The sequence below is a fragment of the Zosterops lateralis genome (genome assembly GCF_965231275.1).
Source record: "Zosterops lateralis genome assembly, chromosome: 5".
Lineage (NCBI taxonomy): Eukaryota > Metazoa > Chordata > Aves > Passeriformes > Zosteropidae > Zosterops > Zosterops lateralis.
In genome coordinates this window covers 31895948-31914646 of record NC_139766.1, presented here as the reverse complement: position 1 = coordinate 31914646, position 18699 = coordinate 31895948, and the positions used below count along the sequence as shown (strand labels likewise).

The window sequence follows — 18699 nt, the reverse complement described above, 5'->3', positions numbered from 1 at the left end:
TTTAATTGATCTGTTCTCATCTTCTCCTAGATATTAAACTGGCTGGCCTCTAATTTACCAGATCTCTCTTGCTCTGGATTTTAGGACAAAACATCACCTACTCGTGTGGGTTGTCCCTCGTGGTTTTATAGGGGCCTATCCAAGGAAACTCAAAAAATTCTTTAGATTGTTCCTTAAATAGTATATTTGGGATTTCAGCAGACTTAGCAGAATTGAATATGTTACCTGGATATACTTAAATATTTCTCTACTTTTTGACTAAAACATTAAGACTACCATCTTCTCCTGCAGTGTCAATGGCTTACTATTCTCATTACAATGGCAAATATTTTCCCCTTTTTCATTCACTCTGCAATTAGCAGAGGATACTGTTTCACCCCTTAACCACTCAGACCCTTAACTATCTCGAGTTTCTTTATATTAGTGAGACTGCACTACCCAGCTGGTGTTATTAGGCTAATTTTTATAGAAGACTGTTAAAGCACTAAAGTACTACCTGTTTCTGACAGTTCTCACAGGTTTCTGGCATAAAGCAGTACTTCAGTGATGTCCTGAATCCCACCCAGCTGGGTCACCCAGCAAACAGAAAGGGGAAACCACACAATGTTTGACTGCATATGCCAGCATTTGGTTTTTGGGCTGTGAGAAGATACACATGTGGTGGGTTTAAGCTAAATCAGCAGAGGAAGGGAATGGTTGCTTCAGTCATACTGACTAAAATTAGGCCTTGTCCAGACTGAAAGCACTCCCAGCACTTACAGTGCTTATATTGACAAAGGAGTTTCTGCTGAAGTTTTAACAGCAGTCCCTGGTCTTAACCTCCCTGTAGACAGATACCACTTTCAGCTACATGTTCTTAATTTATTTAAAGATGTTGGTGGGTTTGCATTTTCCAGCCCAGTGATTGTGAAGATGAAACAGCATAAATCAGACTTGAGGAAATGGATTATTCCTATCCAAATGCAGGTTGCTGTTGTACTGGATTCTTTAGTGGTAGAAGCATACCATGCACAGCATTTGGGAAGAAGCAGCCTGGCAGGAATGGCCAGGGTGGCATGGTGAAGAAGGATCAAAGAGCTACTTTGAGGTGCCAGTAGTATCTGTGCTACCAGGCAGTGAAAAAAAATTCAACAAAAAACAAAACACACCCCCCTGCCCAAAATCTAGAACCTGCTTTGCTTCTTGTAGATGGTTTTTTTTGACAGTTGTTTCTTGCCAGGCAGAGATGTCCCAAGTGTAAAATGTTCCCCAGAAACCAGTGTTTTCCTTAATTCTTGTTCCTATGCTGTCATTTAATGTGAGAGTTCTCATTTTGCTTTTGTTAAAAGACTAGGATGTAGGAACGTTTGACATGTATAAAGGGTTTATACATTGTGTGTTTTACCTTTGAGTTTCTGTGTGAAGGGTGGTTCTGGCAAGAGAAGAATCATCTCAAATTGGCACACTCTATACAGAAAGTCCATAATGTTGCTTTTGCATTCAGGTGTTTCAGGCATGACACAGAAGGGACCAAGTGAGAGCTGTGGGCAATGCTAGTGGCCCATATATGTGTAGGCTTGATGGGAGGGTGTGGAGGGGGTGTGTGTGTAAGTACAAAGTGTAACTATTTGCATATAAGCATGAAGAGTTAAGTACTTTGCAATACTTAAGTGGTAAGTTCCTTGTATTTGGAGAAATGATGGGGGAAACAGTTTTGTACTCCAAGCAAAATTTATTAGAAGTCTATTCAAGAAAAAAAACCACAGAGACCTTTTGCTTGTAGGAATTCAAAGTCAGTTACCTGAAAGCCAGGTATGAAAAACCTGCATTTTTCTAAAATCAGATACAGAGTAGAAACAGTACTTTTTAAATATCACAGGCAACAGATATTTAAGTCCTCAATCATAAATGGCATCAAAGATAGTATTAATCTCACAGCAAAGCTGCATGCAGATCTAGTTTAAAATTGAAAGCCTTTGAATATAAAGCTTTTGCCATGAAATCTGCAATAATAAAGGTATGCTGCACAAAGATGTTTCTTTACCTTTGCCTTAATGACCTTTCTCAGTAATAAAGACATATGTACATTTAGATTTGGCTGGTAAACCATATTTTAATTAATAAAATTTTGCATAAAATGCTATCTTACAGAATTGCACTATCCAGATGTGCTTATGGTAAACAGCAAGAAAAGAAAAACACATTGAAATGTTCCGTATGTGAAGAGGGCAAAAAAAGAAACTTAATTTTTTAAAAATCAACAACCAAATGGCTCTGTACAAAAAAGCAAAATTATGTACAAAATGCTACAGAGACTACATACATTTTGATAATTTTGATCCTTTACCCATGAAAAATGCAACAGAAGCTTTTGCCATCTATAAGGTGCCAAAGAAACCAAATCCAAATTTTTATTTTTATAAAGACGTAGTCATCATCATCCTGTGCCTTAATTTCATTTGCTATTTATGCTTACCTTTGCTGACAGAAAATGTGTTTTCAAACACTTGTTCATTCAGACATAAAACCAAAACCCAACACCTCTAAAATATATTGGTTTTAATACTTGTGACTTTTTTTCTGTCTAAATTCCTAAAAAGAATGTGTAACTTGGGTTTCATTAACATACATACACATATATAGTGAAATAAATCAGTACATGATGCTTGTGAATATTTTTCAGGTGGCTATGTTAGGAAAGAAAAAAAACAAAACCCAACAACCCTTTGCACTAACACTGTTTACTTTCCTGCTTCTTTAATTTCCTGATAAGTAAAAACACTAACCTCTTTACACTTCATGTTGCTTACTATTACAACATTTTGATTACAACCATTTAATATCAGACATCAATAGCAGGTTACTATTGTCTATGCTTACAGCATTGTCTTGCTCGTCCTTAAATCCTCTTTCCCAAGTCTTTGTGTCTTTTGCACTTCTTACCTTTTAACAGAAAACACTACAGGTTCACTACAGTTTCTCATTAGGGAAAAAAAGAAAAAAGATTTAGCCAATACCATTGCACCCGTTCAGAATGCTTGCAGTTCTTCCATTTTTCACCTTGCTTGCTTGAGATTTTACAATCACTGTGCATTTGTTGCAGCATACAAGTGCAGGCAAAAAAAATCTATATTAAAGTTTGTCATACATTGTAAACCAGTACAATAGGCAAACCCGTGACACAACAATGTGGAAGCAACAAATGCTGCCAAGCTAATAAGAATGTGTAAAATAAATTTTTTAAAAGATAGTAAACAGCAACTTTCCTCTGAATTACATGCATGCTAAAACAATCCCTCCAGACTTTATGGTAGTACCACTAATGTTCAAACCAAGAATAATTTTTTCCCCCTTTCCCCTCACCCCCCACGGCAACTCATCTGTGTACCTGTGATCAGGCTTTTCCTATTGTGTTTCACATGAAAAGACTTTAAAGCAGGGAGTATTTAAACCTTGAAATGATTCCTGTTGTCTCAGGAAAGCTTAGTTATTCACACTGTGGTCGTTGCTGTAACACTGCTGGAACGGTTTGGCGGGTGGATGGGATGAGGATGAACTAGATGGCCTCTATTTGAGACTGCAAGCAAGAAAACAGAAGGCCAGCGTAGCATGTTTTCTAGCAACTTTATGCAGATGTGTTGCAGAGATGCAGCATAAATAAGTAGAAAAAAAATTTCACAGCCTCTTGACATAGTTTCCAGGGAAAGTACCAAAGAATTTGGTTCTTCTTGAGGTTCCTGAAATTAGAAGCAATAGATGAAAGATGGGAATAACAACAGAAAATCACTATGTAAGCATGGCCTTAAAATTTTTATGTTTAATATTGCACAAACAGAATGATCTACAGTTCCTTATGCTATATAAGTTTATTTGTGAGGTTTAACAAAATGTAACTGCATGAAGAAAAATACAAATGAAGAGGCATCTTTGATTAAATTGTAGGGCTTGATTAAAAGCTGTGCTAGAATTCTTGGTACATAGAAATAAATTAACTTCAACAACATAATGTCTAAATAATGTGAATTTTAAAAATATTAATGATTTGTCAGATGATTTAGTTAGCTGCTGTGTGCATGAGGGTTTATGAAATGATTAAGCCACTGTATCTAGGCCTGGTTATGAAATTGCCATTTGTTCAGTAATACTTGGGATTCACAAGTGGTCAACACTGTAGATGTATTCATGTGAGAAGGTTTTAAGTTACCTGGCATTTATAAAGAGAGAAATAATACATAGTCCATTCTGTGTCACAAATGACAGCAATGCTGTACAACAATCCAGAGGTGTGTGTCAATTTGCATCTATCATTTTTAAAAGACAAGAGTGCAAAACCACCTGCTAAATTTAGTGGATTTGGTTTGGGATTTCTCCTGATAAAGCCAGGTTCAAGCTTATTACACCAAATGCCAAAAAATCAAGGTGTTTAAAAGACACTACACAAAAAGGGCAGCTCAGGTCAGGGGGAAAAAAAAGAAGAAAGCAACCAAATTAAAACATACCCACAAACCATCCATCATCACATTTTTCCATCACATCAATGACATCTCCCTCTCTGAGCTCCAATTCATCTTCATTCCTAGGAGTATAGTTATATAGAGCCTGAAACCTTAAATAGGACAAATGATGCATTTTAAAAAGAAGTAAGAGTTCCTTGCACTTTTGTTCATGTTAAGGATCTGATTTAAACATTAAGAAGAAGCACTTCTTGCAAATAGAGGGGAAAAACTTTTTTTTTTTTGCTTGGTGGATTTGAGAGTTAGGAATTTATAGCAAATAAAACCTTCATTAGAAAGGTAACTCATGAAACACTAAAGACTGGGTTTAAAGGCAAGCCTGATAGCTCCTCAACCAGTTGTTTCAGAAACAGATTTTCTTTTTTACATTTTAGTGTTATTTTATGGTTTAGTCACCAAACAGGATTTCTAAAGGAGAGTCTAGATGTGCTAGCCCTGTAACCTTCCATGATCAGCACCTAACACGGTGGTTCTGCCTTTCAGCTCTGAGAAGGCAGTAACAGCACAAGAGAGGGCACCCAGAACAGCAGCTCTCAGGCATTGTCACTGGCTGGGGCAGCTCCCTGGGCTCTTCAGTGACTACACAGGTAAGCCATCTATCCCTGAGAGTGAGGGAGAGGCCTGAATCAAATCAGAGGATATGCAGATGGAAACTCAAACAATATTCAAACCCTGAGCTGTGCTTCTACACCTGGCCAGGGCTGCAGATTGCAGGATGTAAGGTGGATAAATGGCAAGAGGTGTGTAATTACTAAATGCACTGTATTTCATTCCTTGCCAGCCTTTAATTAAAGTTTTTTGAATCGAAAAAATAAACTCTCACAAGGGGAAGTGAAGCCCACAGGAAGATTGTTGCACAAGCCTGTGAGTCCTGCAGGGTACAACTGCAGAAATTGGGAAAAGGATATAATTTTAATTTCAGATTACTGAAGCAAAACATAATTGTATCCATTCTCTTCTCTTAAAAAAGTTCACTGAGTTTTAAACTCTAATACCATTATTATACTTTCCCCAGTACAAACAAGATAGCTTGCTCTTTGATATGTTTATCATTCTGGCTAAGTTTTCGTGGCTTAAATAAGATATTTACTTTAGTAAAAAATTCCTGCTCCTGAAAGTCCAATTTGAAAATCCTATATAGAAACTAACACTAGGTTTAGTTTGATGATGATTATTTTGAGTAAACTACAGTTATTTTTCACATTGCTGGTTCAGAGATTAGAAAAGAAGAAAATGGTCTCAGAAAAAAAAAATCACTTAATTTTTCAACACTGGTAGTCATCTTCCCAAGCCCCAAAAGTCTCTTTTTATATTTTAATTACACTAACAAAATGGAAAGAGACTGTCTTTTTAAGCAATTACCTTTGGTAATTTGTGTAGCAGGAGTAAGAACAATCTGTGCAAAAAACTAAGTGGCAATAATATTTTCGGTTATGCTTATCATCATTCCAGGAAAGCAGAGCTATGGTGATATTCCAAAAAATAATTAAATGCAGCTTCCAAGGGGATAGGATTTGCAGATGCAATGTGGAATGAATAGGATTCAAACCAGTTACTTACTCAAGTACAGTAACAGCAACTTCCCAATGAGCTCTCTTCGAACTTTAGAAATTGAATCTTAGTAATTTCTAGATAATCCATTTAAAAAACTCCTTTGTAGTAATTTCATTCTCCCTATGCTAATCTAAGACTTTCATAAGTATGAAAACTCTGATAGCATTTACAATACTGACAGAAAACATATTCAAGAGAAAGAATGGTTAGTTGGCAATTTAAATATATTTCTATTTTTAATTTTAGGAATCAATAGCTTTAGTCATGAACTACTTATGCTATATTGAACAAAATGAATTAGACAACTATTGCTTTCAAAACTGAGTTAGGTGCTCCAGTATGCTCAACAATACCAACAGGTAGTTGTGGTTTTAGTGAGATTAAATATCCAAATCTAATTATATATCTGTGGTATAGCTATTTGGTAACTTTTTGCCTCTCTTCTCAATCTTGAAATGACTAAGAAAAACTTACAAATATTTTTACACAATAACCCTTAGGTGCATTTAATGAAAAATGATGTAATAGGGCATATGCTGAAGCGCTCTGATGCTAAAGGAGGAATGGCTGCTGGTTTCAGTGATCACTGAAGTAGGATCCGAGTGCAGGGCCAGGGGTTGGGGGGGGGGGAATCTCAAGACAATCTTGCTCTGAACTTGCATTTTAACAGTCAGTACTGAAATATCCCAAGCACTTAAAATGTTTCTCAGAATAAGACTTGAGTTCTAGGTTCTTCTCCAGTTTTCAGAAAAGCTTTTCTTGTATCTCGTATTTGAATTGCACTTGTAAATCACAACAAAAAGTGTGAGTCTGTGTTTCTGTGATCAACATTATCAAGGTACTTTTCTTCTCTCTATTCACATCCAGAACTGTTTCTGAATAATTATATCAAGTCAGTAAAGCAGATCAGTTGCATCAATGTTGAATCTGTATTTGTCATTTTGCTGAGATGTAAAAATGGAGAGAATAAAAATAGTCAAAATCTCTTCTGTAAGTACAGACAATGGAGAACTGTTAAGTTGCCATGTCTGGCTGCACTGAATGTAAAATTAAACAAATAAGGCTTTGTCCTCTGGGACTTTCTTGGATATCTTCCTACATCATGCAGTTATCTATAAATCTGTGAAATCTCTTCATAATTGCACTTGGCAAGTTAAAAAATTATCTGATGGTGTGCTGGCTGTTGCTTCAATGTTAGGTTTTGGTTTAGTAGACAAGAATGATACTTACGGTTCCCCCCCACTGTGTATATTTTCATGAGAAAGCACAGGGCGCTGTGGCTGAAATGAAATGATTTGAAATGTAATAAAGATTTGCAGTTTAAGGTCCAAATAGATAGTTGGATAGGGGTGTAACACATAGTTGCTAAGAGTTCATATTCTACCTTGTGTAAAAGCATGGCCCATTCTGCCCCCCTTGCAACTCAGAATAAATTCTTAAGAGACATGACAAACAACTGAATCTTGGCACATTTAAAGACCTGATTTTTGGAGGCCATAATAAAAACTAAACAAAACTGTGAACTTCATTAACAGTCCATTCTATTTATATTACAGTACAAAGCTGGAGTAGAACCCTGCTGCCTCTTCACTGTGAAACAGAAATAACATTAGAAAAATCAGATGCAACTGATGAATATCATACATTCTTTGGATGAAATATATTTTTAGATAAGCAGAAATAAAATCTCCTATACATAATGGCAGAATCTAGAATATCCACAGACGAATAACATACCAATTTACATTACACATACAGAGTGCTAACTTGGCAGGCATAACATGCTATGCTTTAACTAATTCTGTTTCATCTCAAGCCATGCGGGCTGTTGGGAGGCAAAGAGCAGAAACATTTATTGAAAGAATACATTTAATTGTGTGAATATAACAGCACTTCAACAGAAAAAAAGTAGTCTGTATTTCCAGTGCAAAGCTTTTTGAAAGGAACTATGTTCCTTCTTAATGGAGCATTACTGAGCAATAATATTCAATATATCTGGATGCAATGGAAATGAAAAATACTAACTTTCTAGAGAAACTATATCCTGTTTAGAAAGTCAGTGACTTATACTGATTAGAATCTGGCTGGGGCCAGAAAGTGCAGGAGCAGCTGCTTGGGAAAGCTCTTGATATGAGCAGGGATCATATTCTCTGTTGAATCAGGATGCCCTCTGGTCAGCTGTAGAGACAAGTCTGGGAACCATATCTGTATTGTGAGTGTGGATATCAAATACTGCTCAAAGCACTTTCTTTCACGAATTGAGTAAACTGCAACCTGATCTTAAACCATGGATTTTGTCTTATTGCCCTTCTCTTGGTTCTCTCTTGGTTTGACTATTTCAGTCAGTCTTTTATCATTCTTGAAGTCTTCAAAGAGAGAAAGCAGCAGTAAACAATCCACAGGCTGATGGCAAAAATTGAATGAAAAAACACAGGATACAGTTTTTTAGGTTTCCCCCTCCTCTTTTCTCTCTCAGCATCTCCAGATGAAATTAATTAAATTTATTTTCAGCAGTTTTTATGTATATGTGGAGAAAATATTGTCAACAGTCTGTACTTTACAGTCTATAGAGTATAACTTCTAAAAGGTGCCTAAATATGCAGGCAGGTAGATCACAGACTTTTTTTAAAAATTCATATTATTGAATTCTAGGTGGGAAAGAGATTTTCAAAGTTAAAAAAAAAAAAAAAAAAGTTTATACTCATTACTGTCTTCTTTCCCTCACTTAACTCTCCTCTACCAGTGTACAAGAAAGATGGATAATTTTTACCAAAGAATAAACAGTAAAGATTGCAAATTACAAAGTTCTCAGTAAACCTCCTTCAAAGGCTGGCTTGTCAAGGAAGAGGAGAATAGTCATAATGCTTTGTATTTAGACTGGAATCTGACCTGATTTGCTGCTAATCTTTCATCAGGTCTGTAACTGAGCTGAATGCCAAAGATAGTCAGAGATGCAAAAGAACTCAACTGAGGTTAAGGACTTCTCCTATAAACAATGGAAGTAAAAGTACTAAACAATGCTACAAATGATTTAATGCCTTGAACATAATACCAAGCCAGGAAAAAAAAAATGGGTAGGTTAGTATTACCTTCTTTTTCTGCATATGCTTCATAAAAGGTTATATTGCTAATTAAATACTGTAGAAATAGACAAGAATCAAAGTGACTTATGATTTTCAACTCTATGTTATTGCTGCAGAGAAAACAGTCTTGTGACAAAATTAAAACCTTGGAGAAATAGGATGAAGTTATTGGTGGTATGTCTGAACAGGGGGACCTTGTTGATTGCTCTCTATTTGGATGCATTCCACAATAATACCCCAGCTGACATCCAAAAGCTTTCTCCCTGTTTTCTTTCCCTAAGCTCTCATTCCTACATACAGTTGCATAGGCTAGACAGGGGACTGTTACAAAGATTCCTAGTCTTCAACTGCACTTCAGTTTATTAGACTATCATATTTCCTGGGAAATATTGCAGGACCTAATCCCAAGAACATTTAAGGAGTGTACAGTCAAGTCAATGGTCCCAGTTGTATGCCTGATTTTCATGCATGGTTGATATTGCACTTGCATATAAAAGTTCCGTAGAGTCCTGAGCATGCAAATTAGGTGCATGGTATGTGCTCTTATCCTTTTGGAATAAAGTCATAAATGCACTACACATTAACCAATATACTCCTCTTAATATACTGGTTACATGTCATTCATTTGGAGTAATATGCAAAATTAAAGTAGAGGTTAATCCCCTTTTTACAGCTGTCATTCCTAGTCGGACTGTCTGTGAGATGGTGTTTGTCTGATACTACAAGAATCCTGGCCCCTCCTAGGACTGAACTGTCTTTCTTCATTAATGAGGAAAGCACTGTCCCCACAATACCTGGAAACAGAGGCCTGCCAAAAAGCTAAGACTTTTCAAGTTACATGACACTGCATATCTTAAGCTAAGATTCAGATTTTAAAAAAGGAGACATCATAAAGAAAATCATCTAAAATCAGCAGCAACAGCATGGAAAACAATTAATCCCATTACCAGTTTTAAGACCTAAATGTTAAGAAACCAATGCAAACGACAATTAAACTGAAAGTAAAACATAAGCCAGAAATTCTCATTCTCATACAGTTTGAGTTTTTGTGTTTGTTTGACTTTTTTTTTTCCCTTTTTCATAATGTAGATTACCTTTTCCAGCAAAATCCATGCAAACACTAAATAACCTGACTTTCTGGCTGGGTGAAAAATATTAGAATTGTGTTATGGTTATGTTACAGATAAGAAGTGAAAGGTTAAAGAGTATTAAAATCTGGAATGCTTGGATAAACAGGACAGTATTGAGTGAAAAAATACAGAAGAAGTGAAACATTTTGAAAAGAAGAACATGGATTCAAAAGCAAAAATTCAGTCTGTATACATGCAAAAGCCTGTATACATGTAGTGGAGAATAATTTTTTCACTCTTAGAAGCTGTAATTTTAATAAACTAAAAATGCTTTGAAAGAGAGGAGTAATTTTAATAAAACTAGATTAACTATAAAGAAATAGACTAAATATAAACACCTTGTAGCACTGGAAATACCATGCAGTACTGCAGAGATACAGTACACTAATGGATTTATATAAAAAGTTCAGGCACACTCAGATCCGTTGCCTTTGCTCAGTCATGGCACAGAAGCACAACAGGAAGAAAACACAGCATACCAACAGTATTGAGACACTTGGGTAAAAGCAAAATACTGAAAGACTAGACACTGAGCTCCTTGTCCATGGAAAAGCTGTTATTGCACACTGGGCATCCAGTACCATACCCTGTGTGAATAGCTGTGACCTCTGACAGGTGAGCTGCAGGATCTCGTAGTCATCACTGGGCTACGAGGAGGTTTACCCATAACAAATATCTCCCTCTTTAAATTAGCCTAGAAGAACCACAAAAACTTTGTCAAGTGAGAGTTTAAGAATGAAGCATCGTGGGATTTTTGTTGCTTCATTTATACATGCAAATCAGACATGCTTTTCCTGATAACAAAAAGCAGCTGTTACAGGTAGAAGGCAGGGTACTATTAGTATACAGTATTTTCCTTGCTACCACTGTATCTTTTTTTTCCAAGGGTTTCCTCCTTGGTACATGCCCTTACATGTTACAATTAAAAGATGAATCATGTATAGTATATGCAGTTGTAACAGTCATTGCATGTATACCCCCTGAAGTAGCTCAGATAATAACACAGAAGAGCTCAAGAGCAGAAATGCTACCTTAGAAATACCTATGGAAAATGTAATTCCTTGTTGTTAAACAGAACACACCAATTAGATTTGCATTTAGAAAGCAGGTAAATACTTGGTGTTAAGTACTTCATGAAAATATCCTCAATTTCTTAACATCACTACAAATCAGCTTCATGTTTGTCAGAATTCAGTCCTTAAGGGGTATGTGTGCAGCAAATGTGAAATCTCATGGGCAGGGGTGAGTTGGGGTGGAATATGAGGAGAGTAGAGTGCTATACTGGAAACCTTTCCTTAGGTATTTGTGACTGTCAGTAGAACGTGACTAAACAAAAAACCAGCCCCCTCTTGGGAGAGGGGTGAATAAGAAGAACAAAAAGAGATACCAAGAGAGGCCAAGGAGGCAGAAAAATGCCAGCATCTGTCCTCAGGATGTGTCTTCAGACTTCTTTTGGAGGACATATCCCTCCCACCAACAGAGTGCAAAGTGACACTTCCCACCCAATAGCTCCTTGTATTCCATTTAGTTTCAAGCCACATATCACACACACATATATATATATATGTCACATATATATATATGTATACATACGTATGTATGTATTGTTAAATTAACAAAAGTTACTGAAGTATACAGTTTCAAGAACATATATTCCTTCTATTTATTTTCAGCTTTTATTTTCTCCTTTTGCTCAAAGAAGAGCAAAGAATATAAAGGTCACCTGAAAAGAATTTCAGTGTAGATGAGGAATGTTCTTAATTTTTCTGGTTAGGCTAAGCAAAAGCACCAAAAGCACTCTGCTGACTGCTAACTTATTAAAAGTTGCAGCAACATGTGCAGTACTCTGTTTTACCCCTTCTTTGAGGTGGAACAAACCTAAGCTCATGACAGATTTATGCCTTGGAAAGAAGCCTTATGTGTCTTCCCTACTTCAGAAAAAAGCCAGCAGATCTGTTGATCTTAAGACTTCTTTAAGTGCATTATGTCTGTGTTTTCTATGGATGCACACTGTAAAATGGGGTGATCTTAAGAAAAAAAAAAGAAGAAAAAAAAAAAAAGAAGGAGGGTATTTATGACACAGATGTAATGATGCAATGATCACTTTTCTAGGATAATTTCTCTTTACATGACTTTTTCTCCTTTTCATGAGCAGATGAATTTTCTGGAAGTTAGCACTGCAAATTGACTTTGTCTTTCTAGAGCAAGTTTTAATTTTTTTGCCACAGAGCTTCAATGCTGACACAAACTGTAGTCCTGAAGAGGGAATGATCTTTGTCCAGTTCTTGACTAACAGAACTGATATTTAGAACATGACCCTCTGCAGTAGTGCTTTTCTGTGAAATTTATGACTTTTCTCCCAGGCTTTGGACTGAAATTGGAAACAGAAACACAAATCTTATCTAGTTTCTGCATAGTTGAATAGAGTTCAGTTTCATTCAATTAACTCAGTTACATTGCTCTCCCGGTATAGACCTGAAATTGAGTTGAAGGCTTTCTGCTTTCCTATCATTGGTGTCTGCTTCAACTATTTAATTGTATCATAATGGTTATAGTTTTACCTTGTGTTTCATTTGAAAAAGGCCATTCAATCCTCCATTTCTTATGTTATTTAATATTAGTAGAGAAAGCAGTACAGCTGAGAAGATCAAACTCAGTGTTAGCCTTGCAGTTATTTAATAGACACGAAGATTTACAACAATCCATATCCAAGAGGTGCAGTTACCTTTAATTGTAGTGAGTCTTTCTCCTGCTGATGTAAGGGTTTAGAGAGGAGAGGAGGTGAGAGGGAAGCAGTAGACAGGGACATTGGAGGAACGGAGTGGGAAGTAGGTGCCTTGGCAGAGGGAAATGGAAGAGCAGAAGAAAGATGGAAAAGAGGATCAGTCTCCTGATGTCCCAGCAGAAAGCAGAGCTGGTTCAAAGGTTTAGGAACTACGAGAAGTAGCTGTGCTATAACACCATATTACAAAATAAGCTGAAGGATGTAGAATGCTCAGTAAGGAGACATATAACTAAGGCAAAAAATCACAAATCTCATGCTAGTCTTATTATTAGTCATCTACTTTTCTGGAAGAAATTTCTTGCCTCAGAAGGCATTAAAAAGTTGCCATTTGTGGCCATGGATTTCACCTCTATTCTTAAGTTTTTTCAAGTCATTTAAGGGTAGAGGTAGCCTGCAAAATGTAATTAAATAGTTTAACATTTGGCCTAAAACATACTGTCCTAAGCACCTGACTTGCATGTTGACAGTCAAAGCAACTATCTGAATAGTCTGTTGAAGTAAGTGCTGGGCAGAAAAAAGATCTATGCCTGGAAATCACACAAACTGTATAGTTATATTGTGGCATTTAATGGTCAGCACACATTTGGGATAGTTCAGTGATGTACTGTCCCAAAGAGGAACTGGGGAGGGCTCCAGGAGGAAGCATTTGTCTAACTGCCAAACATAATCTGATCTGTTACTGTTAGTCAGATCCTCATAACAGAGCCTCCTATAAATACATCAGATGGTGAAGTGACATATGCGAAGCACAAACCACAGAGGCTCTTCAGGAGACACGTGTTCCTCCCTCTGGAGGCTGTTGACAGCATTTGCTTGCTGGGGCCTCTCTCTCAAAAGGGGCAGCGCAAAATGGGCTGGTGAGGTTCACTGGCTTTTCACATCAGAAGCTCCTTGGCAAACAAGGACAGGAGGGAAAGCACCAACACAATTGATACATCATAGAATTTACAATGATGCATATGCCTGCTTCTGAGAAGGGACTGTCCACTAATGCTGACAATTTTTAATCACAGACTCATAGAATGGTTTGGGTGGGAAGGGACCTTAAAGATCATCTAGTTCCAACCTCTCTGCCAAGGCCAGAGACACCTTTCTTTTTAAACAAGCTTGCTCAGAGCTCAATTTTATCAAATGCAATTATGTAAAAGTGTGCCTGTGCACAACACAAACATGTAAATACAAGGCAGAGAATAATTATACTAAGTTATCTGAACACAGAAGTCAGGGTTGTCAGAAATTAAAATACCTTATGAATATTTGGTGAAGTATATCCTTCATAATAATCCACAGAATCTTCTCCACTTGCTATAGGGAATTCTAAATTGTCATGTACCAGATCCTCCTCTATATACAGTCTAGTCAGTTCTTCTGTTGTGTCTTGAGCTTCTCCAGAGAAATCTGATTCTTGAGGTTCTGACTGATCCCCTCTGTTAAGTGACAGTTCTGCAGTACAGATTTCCTCTTCGTTTTCAGCACTTGCAGCTAGCACACTGGACAAGGGACCTTCTTCATAGGGTGAAGGGATGTTATGGGTAGTGCCATGTTCACCTTCTCTTGTAATATCTGACAAATCTCTAGGTACTTCAATAACTAAAGGGTCAATAATGCCTTCTAAATCTTTATCTTTTCCTGACTTGGTATTGTTGGTGACATGGTTATATGCTATGTCATGAGATGAGCTGGCTGAACATGAGACAGAGGGAGATATAAGAAAGGACAGAGGAGGAGCTGTAGGAGAGCTGAGAAACCCCTCTGTATTTGGCATAAAGTGATCATCCTTAACGTTGTGAATGCTATTACCTGGGGAGAGTGCTTGGGAAGCAGTTTGGGAAGTTGCTAATGCCAAAAAATTGAGTTCTTCTAAGTCACAAAGAAAACTGTCTGGAACTGATGGAGAAGTTAAGTTGCACATGCCTGAAGGTGAAAACCCAACAGTCCTTGAGAACAAGTCACTAGAATCAGCCTGGAGAATCTTTTGATCAATGTGTGACCAAGATGAGGAAAGTTGTCTGGAAAGTGGGGTCAGTGCTTGGGAAGGCAACTTCAAAAAGAAAAACATGGGAATTGAAATAGATAAGCATGACAGAGAATTAGGATATGAAAAACTGGAAAAGAAAAACGTCTGTACCATCATCTGGATTACAGGATACAATTTCAGTGACCATGGGTGTCTGAAATCACTACTACATGAATCAGAACAGCAGGAAAGACATTTGAAACATGAAACCATCAGGTTCTGGCTTAGGGCATAAATGTCAAACATTAAGAGAGATCTGAATCATTACATTCATGAAGGCAACTGCATTTGATCTGCTGAAGTTATGTTACTTATGGTGCTCTGTTAGTGAGCCTGTCACAGGTTATTAAATCATACAATTAATATTAATGAAAATTTCCCAAACCATTACTCTTATTTGGAGAATAGCATTTTCAGAAGTACCCTTCAGGTGTCATTAAATACTTCTTTTCAAGTATAACAACTGAGGTAATTTCTAACTACTAAAGTGTTAATACTTCTACTTTTTCTTAGTACTTCTGAGTAAATGTTTAAGAAACATCTTTAATACATCGCATACTTTTATTAAGGCATGAGCAGCTGCAGAATGAATTTGTTTTTCAAAATTAATCCTGTATGGTTCAAAATGATGTCAACATTTGTGAAAGGTACATTCAGTTGAAACTGGACACAGGCAGTCAACAATGTTCTTAAATAGTGATAGCACAGTACACGACAGTATGCTTTGAGTACCGTTACACAATATTGATTGAAGTATCCTTCTGGTAAAAGAAACGTCCTTTTCTAAGAATGAGAGACTGGTGAATCATACGTACACAGCATCAGTAGATATCCATTGCTTCAGTAAATACTGAAAATGCATTTTTGTTACTATTAATCCTCAAAATTAAATTGAGCAAAAATATTTTGATCTCATCATTACAACCATCCAAAATAATTAGATGTACACCTCTAAGTTATCTGGACTACTACAGACTTTAATATTAATGTAGTAGAGAAAAATAATTTCAAAAGTCTACATTAATGTTGCAGAATAGGGAGGTTAGTTTACTTACCTTCTCCTTGGGTTTTCTTGAGGCAAACAGTTTTATATTATAGTTAGACAAACCTTTGTTACAGAGTCTTCTGTACCAAAGTAAACATTATAGATCGATACAATGCAGTCTGCTAAAGCAGAGCTAGGCTGTTACAGAAATACTCAGTCTCTTTCCCTCATCATTCCTCTTAAGCAAGGGCCTCTAACCTGTGGTTTTAAGGTCAATAATACTGCTGAGACTTCACCATTTCTACTTTCCCATGGCTATAAGCTGTACTAGATCTAAGGATATAGATGGATTAGGCCAAGTTATGGAGAGCAAAACTTGCTCAGAACTTGTATTGCTTAATTATTTTATTGCCATTAAGCCAGGGAAGTTTAGTGCAATTGTTTAGCAACAAAGAGCAATATGTGGTAAAAAACTCCAAAGGAATAGGGTAAGTGGTGTCAGAAAGTGTAGTAAACTCTAGAACACCTTCAGGACTGATGAAATTCTTCTAGGTAGCCAGGGACAATTTGTCTTCTTCATGGTACTGCCATTTCTGAATACAGCTGAATCCAGAAAAAAGATGCCTGTTTAAGAGTCTAAGTGGAAGGTGGCTTTGGTTTTTTTAAAAAAACTTGATTATTGCAGAAGTATCCTATGTTAAAAAGAAGGCTTCTACCAGTTTCCTTCCCTCATGGACTAATTTAGTAGTAACTAACTTAATAGTAGTGGGAGGATAGTTTTGTAATATGGATGTAAAAAATAAATGCTCTGGAGCAGCACCTATGCTCAACAAGGGCTATGGAGCTTTAGCAGGATACCTTAGAGAGAAGCCTGCCCCATAGAAAACAGGGAGGCATCTCTGGAATATGGAGCACTTAAGCTGCCTCATAGTCTTGACTTGCCTTCAGAAACCTCTGGATCCCTGTAACAATAAGGGGACCTCGCTTATGAATACCTCAGTGGGCAGCTACAGCATTTGATGTTACTTAAACAGTTTTGTGGGAATAGAAGAGATAGGATCTAGTTCTCTGTTGTGACACATTCTAGAAAACCAGACAAGACCTGTTCTAGCAACTGTCACAAACCAACTAATACTTGGTAATAAGAAATATTTTCAGAGGCTACTAGTGCCTATAAATTACATCTTTTGGTAGCTTTTTACAATGCCAAAGTAATAAGAAAATATGGAACTTTCGACTTCCCAAGTCAAAGCATGTGAATGCACCAAGTATGGAAGTAGATATAAGTAGAAAAGGAGACAAAACCAAATGAAACATAGATTGATAGCAGGATAAAGAAGTTTATAATTACACACGAACCCCACTGTCCACGCTGAAGAGATAAACATCAAAGGAAAAGAGGAAGATCTAGAAAGTTTCCATCTTAAGTGTTCAAAATAATTGATAACATGTTAATTATAAGCACAATTTGTATGCAGGAACTTCCTTAGTTTCTATCACTACCAAAACTGTTATGTTCCCTGCACAGGTGAGTGCAAAGCCTCACAAGTCAGGCAAACTAGGATGCAGGAATCTTTCTGCAGCATCCTGTATTATGATTTATTGTGGTTATCTAGACTAGGAAGGAATTCAGAACTTATGATACACATTTGGTGTGAAAAATATACAACCAAAAAGTCTGAATCCAAGTTTATTGAAAATGTGATAACAATCATCTCACTCCTAAATAAAACAATACTGTCAGTCTGAACCACTCTAAAGAATGTACAAACAGCCTCCTGCTAGACTGTGAATGGCAAAAGGAGGAAGGTTTTGGTACAGAATCACTGGCTGTTCTCCTTTACTTCAAAAGGTACAGAACTGATCTTGGCAAGCTGTGTCCTGCATGCTTATGGAACTGTAGGCTTTTAGGACAGCTGTGTTATGGGAATGTCTTCACATTGTACTATTGGAAATCTGCTAGACATACCCATAACCCTCAAAGTCTTGCTGAGATTCCCAAATAAATTTTTCTCTGTTGAGAAAAATTTAACTCTGACTTTTCTGCCCAAATTCGGCCTGTCTCTACTAAAAATAATGTAACAGCCAACAAAGAAAAGAGCATAAATGCTGGCAGAATATGAGATACACTTGTCTATTAAAAATAATTTATTAACAACATGGTAATGCAATTCTACCTGGAAAGAGAGAAAACATGTACTTAATGCCTAAGTTATGTATAATGTTAACAAAAGAATTACAAGTCCTTCTAAACCCACTCTAGGGGTGGCAGCTAACATCAGAAAATCCTTACCTTATTTGAACTTAAATGATGTATTCTGTCACTAGAATAGCTTTGGGGTATTGGAGGGTCAGGATAGTCATCAACACTTTTTGATGGATTCTTTTTGATGACTTCTACATAGGAAACAGGGAAGATGCCTTGCTTGTTGGTTCCTGGTATTTTACCTTCATACCAGTTTTGATCAACTCGCTTAAGAAGAATTATTTTGTCTCCCTGAAAGGCATTATGAAAATGAGTTATCAGCACATACACTGAAAGTTAGTTTTTTACATAACAGGTATTATTTTAACACGTAATAGTATCTTCTTTACAGTGCTGCTTCCCATCAGTCTTGAGCATCATCTCCATTTTCCCTTTTTTCCTCCCAT

At 36.7% G+C, this 18699-nt stretch overlaps 2 protein-coding genes across 9 annotated transcripts in view; both read right to left on the bottom strand.

The window, feature by feature from the left end:
* Positions 1 to 1691: 1691 nt before the first annotated feature.
* Positions 1692 to 18699, bottom strand: part of SORBS2 (sorbin and SH3 domain containing 2) — a 203984-nt gene continuing 186976 nt past the window's right edge. For all 8 annotated transcript variants that reach the window (XM_083860950.1, XM_083860951.1, XM_083860952.1 and 5 more), the window contains 4 exons: positions 18341 to 18544; positions 7278 to 7327; positions 4479 to 4585; positions 1692 to 3716 (listed from right to left, as the gene is read on the bottom strand). In XM_083860950.1, the coding sequence (XP_083717076.1) occupies positions 3655 to 3716; positions 4479 to 4585; positions 7278 to 7327; positions 18341 to 18544 (423 nt within the window). In that variant the 3' untranslated portion in view covers positions 1692 to 3654. The remainder of the gene's footprint in view (positions 3717 to 4478; positions 4586 to 7277; positions 7328 to 18340; positions 18545 to 18699) is intronic.
* LOC310909294 (uncharacterized protein) lies at positions 11892 to 15408 on the bottom strand. The gene is made up of 2 exons (XM_083860969.1): positions 14292 to 15408; positions 11892 to 13096 (listed from the first exon to the last, which is right to left on the bottom strand). The coding sequence occupies exons 1-2, from the start codon at positions 15306 to 15308 to the stop codon at positions 12953 to 12955; spliced, it is 1161 nt and encodes a 386-aa protein (XP_083717095.1). The 5' UTR covers positions 15309 to 15408; the 3' UTR covers positions 11892 to 12952.

Bases quoted from the DNA above. Each gene is read 5' to 3' on its own strand.
- LOC310909294 (XM_083860969.1), bottom strand. From the start codon at position 15,308: ATGTTTGACATTTATGCCCTAAGCCAGAACCTGATGGTTTCATGTTTC. The intron at 13,097-14,291 runs GTATTTTAATTT...CCCTCTGCCAAG, and splicing joins CTTCACCAAATATTCATAAG to GCACCTACTTCCCACTCCGT.